Source organism: Papaver somniferum, unplaced genomic scaffold (assembly GCF_003573695.1).
Source record: "Papaver somniferum cultivar HN1 unplaced genomic scaffold, ASM357369v1 unplaced-scaffold_137, whole genome shotgun sequence".
NCBI classification, from domain to species: Eukaryota; Viridiplantae; Streptophyta; class Magnoliopsida; order Ranunculales; family Papaveraceae; genus Papaver; species Papaver somniferum.
The window spans coordinates 22403222-22417877 of NW_020622934.1; the positions used below are offsets into that span (position 1 = coordinate 22403222).

Below are 14656 nucleotides of genomic sequence, written 5' to 3' on the forward strand. Positions count from 1 at the left end.
TTTGAGCCGAATTTATGTTGTGTGAATTCTATAAATTTTGTATGTCTATAGGATCGGCTTATATGGTAGTATTAGTTTTGCGCCGAATAATTGGTTTTTGAATTTCAGAAATTTTGCATGTGTTTAGGATCGGCTTATATGGTAGTATTAGTTTTGCGCCGATTAAGATTGTTTGAATTTCATGAATTCTGCATGTGTAGGATCGGCTTATTTGTATGATACCAATTTGCGCCGAATATATGTTTCAATCATAACTCTAGATTCGGCTTATTCGATAGTATTAGGATTGAGCCGAATATCATTGTTAAAATTCATAAATTTTATAAGTGTAAAGGATCGGCTTATTATATGATATCATGTTGCACCAAATACATGTTTCAATTCATAATTATAGGTTTGGCTTATTCGATAGTTTTGGTTGTGATCCGAATATGTAGAATCGGCTTATAAGTCTTTGGTACTTATGCGCCGAACCACTCTTTGTGTTAGGTAAGAAAAATGTTAAGATATAGTTCGGCGTATATGTGCTATTTCGGATAAGCCGAACATTCTTATTTTCTTACAAGTATTTGGCATTCCAAATCCCTTTGTTGTTCGAATTAGTCTTATAACTTTCATACTTGTGTCAGGACCAATGCAACTACGAAGAGGAAGAAGATGGAGGTAACACCTTCTACTTCTAAAACTCCCGATCCTAGAGGAGGAGGTAAGAAAAAATTTGGAGCGGGAGGTAGAGGAGGCATTTTAGAAGAAGAAGCTGAACAAGTAAGAATTGGAAGACAAGAAGAAGGAATAGTTGAATATGAAGAAGTTGATGATAATCAAGAAGTTCATCAAGAAACACAACCCCAAGGAAAACCCAAGAAAGACAAGAAAGGTAAGAAGGTGGCAGAACCCGAGAAAGAGAAGGACGATGTTGATCGACGGATCACTGGTTTACACATTCCTGATAAAGATGACGTAATTACACCTCGATCAGATGGTTTGCCTCATGGTCTTCCGGAAGATGGAGGAAATGTGTTGATTGGTTATGTCGAATATTGGGCGAAGAGAATTTATGAGACTCCTGATCACAACCGTGCAGTCCGAGTATTGAGACACCAGAGGGCAGTGGAATGGAAACTTTCTGAAGAGGTTCCTAAGGTGATTGCTTACGTACAAGCCAGTGATTTATGGCATGCTATCAATTATGGACATAAGGAATATGATAGTGTGTCGACCTCTGCCTTTACTGAGTGCTTTTGTCCAGAAACTTACACATTTTAATTACCTTTTGGAGAGATGGCAATCACTCCTGTTGAGGCTAGGAAGATTACAGGCCTTAAAGCAAGGGGTAGAAGTATGGATGCCGATTTTTATGACATGAATTGGGATGATCTCTACAATTTTTTCGAGGAAAGTCTTGGTTGGGATTCAAACAAAACTGAGTTGGAGTTTTGTCGATCCGTTAAAGATGTCAATTCTGTATGCACTCCCAATGGCAGAAATAAGAAGAATAAGAATATCAAGCTGACTAACTTGAAAAAGGAGTTTGAGAACACAAAGCAGAGAGTAATGGATCTCGTCAAAGTGAAGCAAGCCGGAACTGCCTACTTTCTTTATACTCTTGGTAGAGACATCTTTCCCGACACAACCGGAAACAAGGTAAATGCTAATTATCTCCAATTGGTAAAGAATCTTGAAACTTGTAACAAGTATGCTTGGGGAACGGCTACGCTCTCTTACCTGATGGAACAACTTACCACCGCGTCTAGGTTGACAAGTACAAACATCAGAGGGAACTTCACTTTGCTCCAGGTAACTTTTGGGAGTTCGGAGTATGGTTCGGATTATAACCATAAAATCGTAAGCCGAACTTGTTATTTATTTGGTTCGGATTATAATACTTTATCCATATAAGCCGAACAGTTCTCTGAGTTTGCAAACTTTATTCATACTTTGATGTTTCCAAGTAAAATTGTTTATATCACTTCAATTCCTTTGATTTTTGAATGTGGTTCTTTGGATGTAGGTGTGGAGATATGACCATTTCCCAATTTTGAACTTGGCCAAAGTATTTGAGAAGGATGTCGATTATGTTGACACAGAGCCAACTACAACACGGTACGAGTACGAAGATTCAAAGAAAAGAAACAAAAAACAGTTGGTGGCAAGATTGAGAGAGACGTTAGACCTACTGGGTGTTGATGATGTCACTTTTCAACCATATGATAAGGAAGATGAAGAAGATGAAGTTTTTGAAGATGAGGGTATGCCGGTAGGTATGTATCATGGGCCATTGTGGTATCCCGGTGGTTATGTTATATACGATCCTCGGCAAGTACTCCGTCAATTAGGATGCATGCAAAAGGTTCCTTTGCTTGATGAGAAATTCAGGTTGTTACCAAAGAGTGGTACTGGAACTAAAAGCACCACTTCATCTTGGGAACCAAAGTATGATCCTGATCCCACCCTTGAGTTTTGGAATAACTTAGACGATCACACATTAGATGCGTCCAAGTTAGCACCTTTACTTGATGATCCATGTGAAGAGGATCCGGGCTATATGGATTGGTATAACCAAATTTCTCATCCCTTCATTATCAATAGAAAAGTCAAAAGGTAGCTGATAAGGGGAAGGTGAAGGCAATCAAGATCACCAACAAGTCTACTTCCGAAGATGTAGTCAACGCTTTAAAGATAATGGTAAGAATGACTTCACTTTATACTATTTTCATATATTAGTTATGGTAAAAATGTCTTCAACCTCACGGTTATAAGTTGTTGACAAATGAAAAAATAGGTTGCCAAGGGTAGGGAGATGTTGAATAAAATGAAGGCTTAAACTTGGTTGCAAAACACCAATGACCGTGAAAGAACAAAAATACCTCTACAAAAAGTGGGATGCAATCATCAACAAAAGAAAAGGACCCGAGGAACCCGCACAAAAGCCTACCACTAAGAGGTCTCGACAAGTTGGTGAAGGTACAAGCCAAGATGGTGCTACCGGCCAACCCGGTAATGATGCGTCGGAAGATGAAGACCAAGGTGGAAGAAGAGGTGGTCGTGCAACTAAGAAGAGGGATCGTGGTTAAATGCCCTTTTATGTTTCCAAGTTCCTTTTAATGTTTTCTTAAGAAGAGGGGTCGTGGTGTTGCAAACACCTTTGGTTTTAGGTGCTGAACTTTGTTTTTAATGGTGTTGGGATTGTTTTATGGAGACCTTGAGTTAAAGAGTTAAAGAATTTCATTTTGAGTTAGATGGGAATCCGAAACGTCGTAAGTGGATGGAATTATCTGAAAGATTTGAAGGTATCCGTTATACTATGCGAGATTACATCAGAATATTAAGATGGGTCAATCAATATCATCCCATGGATACTAATGAAGAGAAGGTTAATATTTTAAATAAAGTTCCATCGCGCTTAACGCTTTAGTTTGCATACTAACTTCGGTATTCTTCTTTTTTAAGAAATCTAGAGTTCAAATCCTTTGTGAAATACGCCATGGAGGAAGATATGAGCTTGGAATGTGTTATACATGGTGAGGAGAAGAACTCCGAGATTTATTAGAGAACTAATCGCCGAGATTCGTTAGAGATAATTTAAGATTGAAGTATTATGTAAATCAGTGGATGGTTCGGCTTAGATCTGCAAACTCGTATAAGCCGAACCTGTAAGAAGTTTCAAAATTTGAAATTCTAGCCATTACATAAACGGATTCGTCTTATGTTCAAACCTTCTTATGAGCCGAACATTGTCTATTTTTGCACAAAAATCTATGAACGACTCTTTTCTGAAATATATAGCCGTTGTAACCTGTATTATATATAGGCATACATGGTTTTTTATAATCTTCAGAGCATATACTAAAAAAAATGGCACCCCCAACTCATGAGTTTACTTTAGAAGAAGATTTGTCTCTTTGCACTAATTAATTAGCATACTATCCAAAGAAGGGTGAAGAAAGACGAGTGAAGGGTTTGATGAGTATGTATTACTTGGATAGAATTCATGAAGCCTTCATCACCGAAACGGGTAATCCTCACAACCGGGATAGTGCGGCCTTGTTTTGTCGAATTGAAACTATTAAAGAAACGGTGAAAGACTTTATAGCTTTAGTTCGGATTGTGAGTCTATATCATCTCAAGGGTGAAACAAACTCTGAGATTGAAGATCGGGCTCTAGAGGAATGGTGAAGATGGAAAGGAAGGAATTTCGAATACAAAGATCACTACTACATACTTAGAAGTTTTCTCATTACCCGTTTTGGATATTAGAAGAATTCGATTAGAAATTTATTGTAAGGCTATTATGTAATGGGTGTGTAATCCACATTTTCTATGATTTGAAAAGTCTATTTGGAATGATATAATATTTTGTGTGTTCATGAATCATGAAAGGTTCGGCTTATCCTATAATTCCAGTTATGCGCCGAATGTTGAAATCCATTGTTCGGATTTCTTAAAAATATAATACAAGCCGAACCTAGCCGAGTAACTCAGGTTTTTTTTTTTTGGTCAGGTTCGGCTTGCAGTGAAATAATATTAGAATCCGAACCTGACAAAAAAACTCTGGGTTGTTTTTTTGTCAGGTTCGGCTTTCATCAAAATAATACTCTAAGCCGAACCTGACAGAAAAACTCTGGATTTTCATCACTCTGTCGGGTTCAGCTTTCCTTGAACTAAAGGTACAAGCCGAACCATCTCTTGTGTTCATGGTTCCAGTTTCTAGAAAACGACACGTTCCATAACCAAAAAGTAAATCATTCAAGTATTTTATTTTGATGGGTACATGTAATTGCAATTCTAATCAAAATATCATCCTCATCATACACGAAAATCAAAAGACACAAAATATGCGGATAAATCCATGAAACATTTTTATGGAGATCCTAAACGAATCTCATCCTCTTCACTGACCTCTTTCTCATCCTCTTCACTGACCTCATTCTCATCATCTTCACTGACCTCTTGCATATCATCTTTATCCTCATCACTTGAAAACATAATTACTTGTCCACTTGGAGGCTGCACATTCAAAGATATCCAAAGATCCATTTCCGTCGCATAATTGGCACACCAATCCATCGCAAAATTATTTTCAAATCTAGGCCAAAAGGCTGCACTCATCAAGGACGGTAACGGGAAACCGGGTCTAAGTTTGAGGCCGATAAAATGACAATTTTGAACAAATCCAAGAACAAGTCTTCTATACTTTACACCATCATTGCAAGGTTTTGTTGGAGGTGTGTAAGTAAATTTACTACCCGTCCATGAGAAACAATGTACGACGCATCGAATGTCTCCGCTATTAAAAACCCACAAATGGGCATTGACATCCAATGTTTTTCGGTAATGATAAAATCCCCATGCAAACGACGTTCGAATGCAATGTACTCCCCTGCCACCCATGCATCTCCTCTTCCACCTGTTCTCATCATTGTCTTATAGAAATCTTTGTTTTTACGTAGGGTTTGTAACAATCGTTTCCGAATATAGTTAACTTCATTTTCAGGGGGCACGAAATTGTTCCCTTCCTTAAAAGGACCAAGTTATTCCGTTGTGACGTAATATCCACAATTTTCATCACCTTGCACGTCGTCCATTGCTACAATATGCTCATGAATTATTGGCGATAGATCTTCCAAGTAGTTATCGTATATAAATTTGATAGGCCTCAAATTCTTACCGGACTTATCTCTTCTAGGTCCTCTCATCCTACCAATTTCATGTACGGTCCTTTTCTCCTTTATCTTAGTTTGTGAAGGATACATCTTAGCCTTCCCCTTGACATCCTCTTTACTATCCTTTGGTTGTGACGAACAATCATTATTATTCACCTCTTTGTTACTTTTTTCGGCTTTTTGAATACTTGGACGACCTCGTTTTTTGGAACTTTGACTTCTTCCTCCTTCATCAACTTCACAATTTCCTTATTTGCCTTTTCAATCCTTGCATCATGGTAGTCAACGCCGGATGGATTCCTTTTATTACCCAATAGTTCCTTATTGGCTTGTCTAGTTTGAAAATTATTCATTTTCTTACTCTTCCTACCTTTCGGTTCACTCTTCTCCGGTTCCAAAATATTTTCTTGGGTGAAAGGATACATGACCGGCATCATGTTGTCCCATAGGAATTTCTTTTGACCTCGGCCTATATTCTTATACATCTCCGCCAACTTTTTGCCATTTGTCGTGCCCCATATCTCTAGATCATCCTCGTCGTCTTCGGTTGGGAGAGGATCGAAGCTTAATTGTTTCCAAAAATGATCAATATCCTCAAATGGTATGATACCATCCTTGTACCGAAGTAGGTCGTGGCGGCATGAAAGTCCAATAGATGTCTTTATTTTACAAACACACTCTTCCTCCAATGTCTTAATCAAATCCACTTCTTCCGTCAACAAGTCGATACATAGATGTGAGACTCTATAAGTTAATTCTCGTAGCCATTTACTACCATAATTCTTGTGTCTGAACATAAGGTTATTCACGAAGGCGGCTTTAATTCTCACAACATCACTTTTGAAATATTCATCAATTGCATCACAAATCGTGACAAAAGTGTCAACACATCCAAAAAGGTTCTTCTTTAACCGATAATGAGCCGACTCTACCATACTTGTGGCTTGGTTGTCGAAGTGTTTGTGCCGATTTGTGAAACAAAACACGAACCTTTCTTTATTAGGTTCCAATACATCTTTGACCAAGTAAGTAATAACATCGGGGTAGCCGGTCTTCCAATGCTTAATAAGCATTTTAAAATTTTCTTCGTAGACATCCTCGGTGATTGACCATACCAAAGATTCTCATTCGCCTTGGAAAGAAGCCCACAACATCTCATTATGTTCATATTCTTTCAAGAATTATTTCTTTTTCTTTACTCCTGTCTCCACCGGTTGGATTTTAGCAATATTCTCTAATTCCTTCAACTTAAGTGGTTGAATTTTCGATTGGCATTTTTTCCTCACATTGCACCGTATGTGAAACGTACAAAGAAAATTGAATGCATCCGGAAATACCTTCTTAATACCATAGATCAACGATGAATCTTGATCGGAAACGAACACTTTAGGAAGAGCACCCTCCCGGAAGATTAACTTCAATTGTTCTAACACCCAAACATAACTCTCTTTCTTCTCGTTTTTCAAGAAACAAAAAGCCACGGTGACCGGTGCCTTTGTCGAAGTATGCCCCACAATGTTCATCGACGACATCTCATATTTATTAGTCTTGTACGTGAAATCCAATATAATAACTTGTAGGAAGCATAAAGTCAATTGGACGCATTCCAGGTGAGCAAGGAAAATGTGTGTGACTTGACCAAACTCATCCAACTTCTTTTGGCAAGCGTAGTTATTCTTCACCCCTAACCACATTACTTGTTGCATCACCATCCTACCTTGCAAATTGAGTCTTCTAATCTTTTGTCTTGCATTGTAGATAGTTTGCATAGTCGACTTGTTATTCTTGTTGTCCGCCTTCAATTTTCTAAGAATCCTATACGGTGGAAAACGTGCTCGTGTCATTTTATCCACTTCTAGCATCTCATCGGGTTTGAGTCGCGCTACTTTCGCATGTCCATGAAGGTCTTTGGGACGTGGGTGGTTATGACGATAATCCATATCTTTATTCATTATCCAATATTGATCTTCTTTGTTCAAGGACTTATTCTTGAGGTTGAAAACGATCTTGAAAGGGAAATTTCTTTTCTTCATCTTCGTCCTATTATTTCTCCCGGTTTTCCCAACGTATACAGTACCCTTTTTAACCTTGCTAGCGTCGGGTCCACTACGCTCACAAATCATTTCAAACCGATCCCATTGGCTTTGTTGTCCTTTAACTAGTACACAATTTATCTTCATTGCGTGTTCCTCAAGCCAATCCATAACTTCGGGTTTAGTTTTCCATCTCTACGTTCATTCCAAAACAAGTAATTAGTAAGAAAAACTTTGGAATATTCCTACAACATTAAGGTAAACAAAAGGTTCTTACATACCAAATCATTTTGGAAGTGATCCTTGGTATCCTCGTGAATTATGTCTACTGGATCAGGTTTATCTTCCATGGGTACGATCTACAAAGAATATCACAAGGTTCAAATACTTGAAAGGGAAAATAATAGAAATATTCGGCTCATACGATAATCATATTATGTGCCGAACCCTGCACATTTAAAGGTTTTGGCTTATACGATGTTCTCAATATGTGCCGAACCAATAACAATATTTCAATCCAAAAATTAAAAATTTATGTTCGGCTCATACAATAATCATATTATGTGCCGAACCATGAACATTTAGAGGTTTCGGCTTATACGATATTCTCAATATGTGTCGAACCAATAACAATATTTTATCCCAAAAAATAACAAATTGATGTTCGACTCATACGATTTTCGAAATATAAGCCGAACCAGTAATTATTTATTTTCCAGGCTATTCAGAATGTTATTCGGCTTACTATGAAACTTTCATATAATCCGAACTAGTGTCTAGCAAAAGGGTTGGAATTGAAAGTTATAGGTTCGGCGCATGCTGCAAACAGATTCAGTGAGCCGAACCGTTCATCAATTGGTAGATTCGGCTCATAGATGTGAGCCGAACCTCAACATGTTTCACCGAACCATGATCCAAAAAACCTAAATTTTGATAATTGAGAGCTATATAAGTGAGATTAAGCATAGGATAGAAGTGTACCTGTGTATCAGAAGCATTGGGTTCCTCATCAATATCTTCATCATCAGGATTTGGCTCATAAAAATCATCATCTTGAGTTTGAGCTTGAGTTTGAGTGGGTGTAAAATCATTCTCATAAATCTAAGAAATCAGCCATTTGGGAATCATTGGTGTAGTTGATGTGTATTTTCCTAGGTTTTTTAGATGAATTATGACTCTCCTCATCCTCCATTGAATCAAGAATTAAAATTTTCTCACTTTCTCCTTCTCTTTCTCTCCTTCTCAATAAAAACTTTGATTTTTTTTCCCCAAAATTTTTCATCTAAACAACCTTTATAATTCTGAAAATTATCTTAATCTCTAAACAAAGTATTTAATCACTAATCAATATTACTAACACTAATACGTAAAGGGCAGATTTGCCATTAAAAAAAATGGGTTAAGGGGTTATCTGATTTTGCTATTTCACAACCTTTTTTGTCTTTATTTAATATGCCTAGAAAGATTTCAGTATGCCCAAAATCAGGGTTCATTCGATCCTCGAAAAATTGAATTAGTATAGTTATATAGTTGGATTCTACGGATTGGTCTGGCAGTGGGTTCAGCCGACTGGTTGGTTCAGATAGGAACATGTGCCCAGCTTTCGCATATTAAAAAAAAAAAAACAAATAAAATAAAATATATCAACTTTCTACATCATGTGTTTGATTGGTTTTCTGCATCTCAATTCAGTGGCGCGTTAAATATTGTGTTTTTTATATTGGTTGGTGCCCGATCACACGATCAACCGTTATTTCCAATAGTCCCTGCGGATGTACAGTAACACGGGCCCATCGCCACATTTCGATGTCTTTTCCAATTCTGAAAAATAATCAGAACCGTGGCTTGGCCTGACCTGTGTGCCATTGACAGAAAATTGACTGTCAAAATTCCGTTTCTCGTTGCACAACTCCTCTAAAGAGAGTAACAGATGTTGAACATGACTCAGATTTGTTTTCATTTCATTGATTATTTTTCATTACAGATTCGCTGATTCTTGTTACAGAAAAGATAACCCATATGAGCTATATAAACAGAGCGGCCGAAACCTAAGCTTTTGCTACACAGGTTCGGGGTATAAAGATTTTGAAGCTCTGATAGTGTTTCTGTAGTACATACAAAGCCCATTAAATATGCTGAAATTGAGAGTGGAAGGTCTTACTGCATCTGCTGATTCCCACCATTCTGCAGAGTGCACCGTGATCCACCTAAAGTGCAAACTATTAATTCTCAAAAAAACTCAGCAGGAGAAAATTCCCTTAGTCATGTTGATTTTGTGAATATAGCTTTAATGATGTGAGAACAAAAGCGATGTTTAAAGGGTTCGAAATTGTGATCTCTGATCACATAACCATCACCAAGCCTTTTTAGGTTTAACAACTATCATTGTATTCAACAGTCTTTCATAGTTGTTAGATTTCAAATACTCCATACTCTTTCATAGTTGTTCCCAATTGCATAGTGCAGCGTCTACATAAATTCAGCATAGTGCAGCGTCTACAGCTAGAGCGCCTTCTGCATTTGTTTCCACATCAAAGACAGGAGTTCACAACCAAGATTCTTCATCTTCTGCAAGTTCCTTCAGCTCCTGCAGTAATACAGATGGGTTAGAACATTCGAAATCACCAGAAAATGAGCATGCATACAAACCACATAGCAACCACGAGTCACACAATACAGTATCATAGACAATCCCAGGAAAAACACACATATCTCATATTTACTTAAGTTGCACTACTAGAGCAATAAACATTACTCGGGTAGCATAAATTTACACAAGTTTTTGCTAATTTCAACACCAGCAGTACGTTTGGTAACATTTTAAACATCTGGCCATATGTCTGTGGTAGAACTTGATGCATACCTAATTTCAATTCAACATAAACCACCAATCTTGAAGATTCTCATGTAAGTAGCAAGAGAGAAGTGATTGTCTGTCACGTGTTTTAATTTCTCTGAAATGATTTAGTTATGAGCTTCCACATAACCAACATGTTAGACCTTATAATTGAAGGCTTTCAGAGAAGCACAGTCCAAGTCGATATGATTAAAAAATGGAATTGCATTTTACAGAATATACTACTTAAAGTGCATATGTTGACGAGGACAAGACAACATAATGATCCTGTGATATGTAGTATAAATCAAGTAAAAGTCAAGTAACCAATTAATCGAATATGCATGAAATTCAGGAAAAAGTACAAATCAAGTAAAAAATGTGGTTTCAAACCTCATACAAGTTCTCGTACAGTTGAGATACATTGATCTTGTCGCCATTACGACCATTTAAGACCTGAAATCGGATTGATGCTTTAAGACCTGAAATCGGATTGATGCAGATTAAAGAGCAAGGGCTGCTTTGACATTAAGAACTTTACGATCTTCAGTGACCAATCATAATTCCTTTTCCAACAAGCATTTAATTTCCAAGCTTCAGCGGCCTACACAAGCAGAAAAGTAACGAGAAATAGCGAGGCATTAATATCATAACAACATCAATGATGTTCTAAAGACGCATCCCTGAACAATTCTTGTTCAACAGTCAGCCCCAACTTTCTGTGTGGAGACTGGTCTTTGGTGTGAAATACAATCTAATTGTGTTCCGAAAGCGTTTTTATTTTCGGAGGTGAAATAGAAACACAGAATCTTTACCAAAAATTAAATTTAACAAAGCTGTATCTTTCTAGTTCTTGTAACTACTCATCAATTATTAAATAAAGTGTGAGATTTCAAGTATTTGATCTTCAAACAGGGGTTAGCGTTCTATGTTAAGAAGACTCACAAAATATGCAGATTTTAACCATGTTACGATTGCATGAGAAGAGCATGGCTTATGCAGGTTCCTCAAGATACCAGATTTACAATTTTTCACCAAAAACCATGTAAAATCTACTTTATAAAGAAGGATGCAACTAGTGAGCCAGGACATACCTTGGTCTAATATACACCCATTTCATAATATACTTGTGAACCTGGACATACCTTGGTTCTTCTCTTGCCTGAAATCTTAAGTGCCTCCATTAGTACAATTCTCAATTTCTCCTTGGCCGAACTTCAGCCCTGTACCTGCAACTCCTCAGACAACTGAACATCTAGTTTTTTAAATCTACCAAATAACATCATCTTAACTAGTTAGGTTCTGTTGATGCATATCACCTTAAATTGGGTTATTGAAACCAATTTCTGAACCCAATTTCTATGGTAATCAATGTTGAAGGTTAACATGAGCAGCCTCAAATACTTTAAAACAAATCCCTGGTAACTAACACTCAAATTGTAAGGAATTGCAGCAACAGCCAACAGGTCTAATATATCAAGCATAAAATTCAATCGAAAAATTGAGTTTGAGAACAGAATCGTAATCAGACCAGCAAAACATAAAATTCCGAAACTGTGAAAAAAAATCCATTAGATGTATCAAATTAGAACACACAGTCAGACATCCAAAAACAAAAACACATAGATCTTAAATCGCTAGAACCTAAATCACATTTACATGAAAAACCCCAATAGATACGACAGAAATTAGATCTTAAATCCCTCATAATCAAGCACGTTCACCTCTGATTCTCCTGGCAAGTTGAATATCTTTAGGCATAATAGTAACCCTTTTAGCATGAATCGCACAGAGATTAGTATCTTCAAACAAACCAACAAGATAAGCTTCAGCTGCTTCTTGTAGAGCTGCAACTGCTGAACTCTGAAACCTTAAATCAGTCTTGAAATCTTGAGCGATTTCACGAACTAATCGCTGAAAGGGTAGTTTACGGATCAGAAGTTCAGTGCTCTTTTGGTATTTCCTGATTTCACGAAGAGCAACGGTTCCTGGCCTGAATCTGTGTGGTTTCTTCACTCCTCCGGTCGCTGGTGCTGATTTACGAGCTGCTTTTGTTGCTAATTGCTTCCTCGGGGCCTTTCCTCCGGTGGATTTCCGAGCGGTTTGCTTAGTACGAGCCATTTTTGCTAAAGATGGAATTGCAGAGATCTCTGATTACTAGCTAGGGTTTGGAGGATTTGATTTGTGAGGACTCGTGATTTTGGGAATGGGATTTATAGAGGAGGAGTGGGCGAGATTGTGGAAATTTTATCAACGGTTGATAATCAATTAAAAGGCATTCGGATTATTGTATTAGTTCTTTGCTGTTTTATTGGTTCGCAAGGAGTCATGCGGATGAGGAAAATCTGAGTCTTTTTTTGTTCTTATCAACAGCTGATTTTAATTTAGAAGGCTTCATACGGATTGTGGTTATGAACAGCATTGAAAGTGGCGGAATATTTTAACCCAAAACTTTGAATTTGCTCCCATGTGTGTGCGGCTGGTTAGATTTTTTCGTTTTTCTTTTTTTTTCTTTTTTTTTGTGCCCAACCCAGATTCCAGAATTTTGAATTTTTTTTCACTTTACAGTGTGTTTTGAGGAGTAAGAGCAACTGCAGTGGTGCGATCAAAACCAAAGATCAAAGATCAAAAAAAAGATCAAATTTTGGGTTTACTCCGTGTTGTCACGTAACGGTCCCGATTAAAATTTGGTCGCGCGTAATTTAAATCTCCGCCCCAAAAAAATTTCATCGGGCGTATCTCAAATGTCCGCCCAATCAATCACCAGGCGTACTTTAAATTTACGCCTGTCAACAGGCGTACTTTAAGTTTACGCCTCATTTTTCTTTTTTTTTTTTTAATTTGAATTTTCATCGGACGTAATTTAAATCTCCGCCCGTTAACGCGCGTACTTTAAATTTACGCCCAGCAACAAGCGTACTTTAAATTTACGCCCGACTATATTAGGATTTGGTATTTGGTCGCGACCAAATATGGTCTGGAATTTGATCTTTGGCTGGGATTTGATCTTTACTCCGTCCCACTGCGTCACGATCTCATCCCAAATTTTTGGTTATACTCGCCCACTGTGGATGCTCTAAGAGCGTATATCCCGAATATAAGGCCACATGGGATTTTTGATGGTTTAACCAAAATATTGTCTCCCATGTGAATGTGAAGGGAGAAAGTAAAAATGATGTGTCTGACAGTTATGTAGACATCCTCAAAACTGTCCTCTGACTAGAGATTCTCTTAGAGGATGTAAACATCTTATCTATGATTATGGTTAGATTATATAATTTGGATCAATGGGTTAAAAAGTTCAAAACTTAAAAAGTACGGTTTGTGGTTGGAGATGTTTTTCTTTCATCTCCTCGAATTAAGGAAAATTTGGTTATTACATCAGAAAAAACAACTTCCACAAAAGATGCACACCAAACTATCATTGAGATGCTCTAAGTTTTAATTGATTACCTAAAGCTCAAACTATCTAAAAAATAAATTTCATCCTTCGAAATTTAGGTGTGGCAGGATTAGGAATGAAATTGAGAATTACTCCTACGTGAATTCAAAAAGGAGGTCAATATAAAAATTCATGGAGATCGTGCTTTCATATTTGATTATTAGATGACGAGGATCGTAAGTTAGTATCAGACAATGAATCCTTTCATATTTAAAAAGAAAACTCTTTTATCTGAGACATTGGACTCAACTTGTTAGAAAATCACTCACTGACATTAAATCAATGTCAATCTGGGTACTGAATCACTGATTCATGGTGTGCCACTTCACGTGTGGGATTTAGATGGTTTAATTAAGTTTGATTGCTAGTTATACAGATAAATCCCCTATTAGTTGTTGATTGCATTATTGAGAAAACTAGGCTAGCTTATGCTAGAATATGTGTAGAGATAAATGTTGATTTCACTTATCCTTTTAGCATTCCTATAGTAATTGATGAAAAGATATCAATGGATCTCCCTATTGAGTACTAATGGAAGCCAACCAATTGTGCTAGTTGTTTAGTTTTTGGTCACTTCAATAAGAACTACTTTATAAAATTAAAAACTAAATGGACTTCCGAGAAAGTGATTAATGAAAATGAAGATGTGGTGCAGCATTCGGAGCAAAATCAAGAAAATAAA

At 37.1% G+C, this 14656-nt stretch overlaps 1 protein-coding gene across 1 annotated transcript; it reads right to left on the bottom strand.

Moving 5' to 3' along the window:
- Nucleotides 1–12078: 12078 nt before the first annotated feature.
- LOC113334335 (histone H3.2) lies at nt 12079–12747 on the bottom strand. Its single transcript, XM_026580619.1, has one exon. The coding sequence runs from the start codon at nt 12651–12653 to the stop codon at nt 12243–12245; it is 411 nt and encodes a 136-aa protein (XP_026436404.1). The 5' UTR covers nt 12654–12747; the 3' UTR covers nt 12079–12242.
- Between the last annotated feature and the right edge of the window lie 1909 nt (nt 12748–14656).

What these genes read in the sequence shown, in the direction of transcription:
- LOC113334335 (XM_026580619.1), bottom strand. Translation starts at nt 12,653, where the DNA reads ATGGCTCGTACTAAGCAAACCGCTCGGAAATCCACCGGAGGAAAGGCC.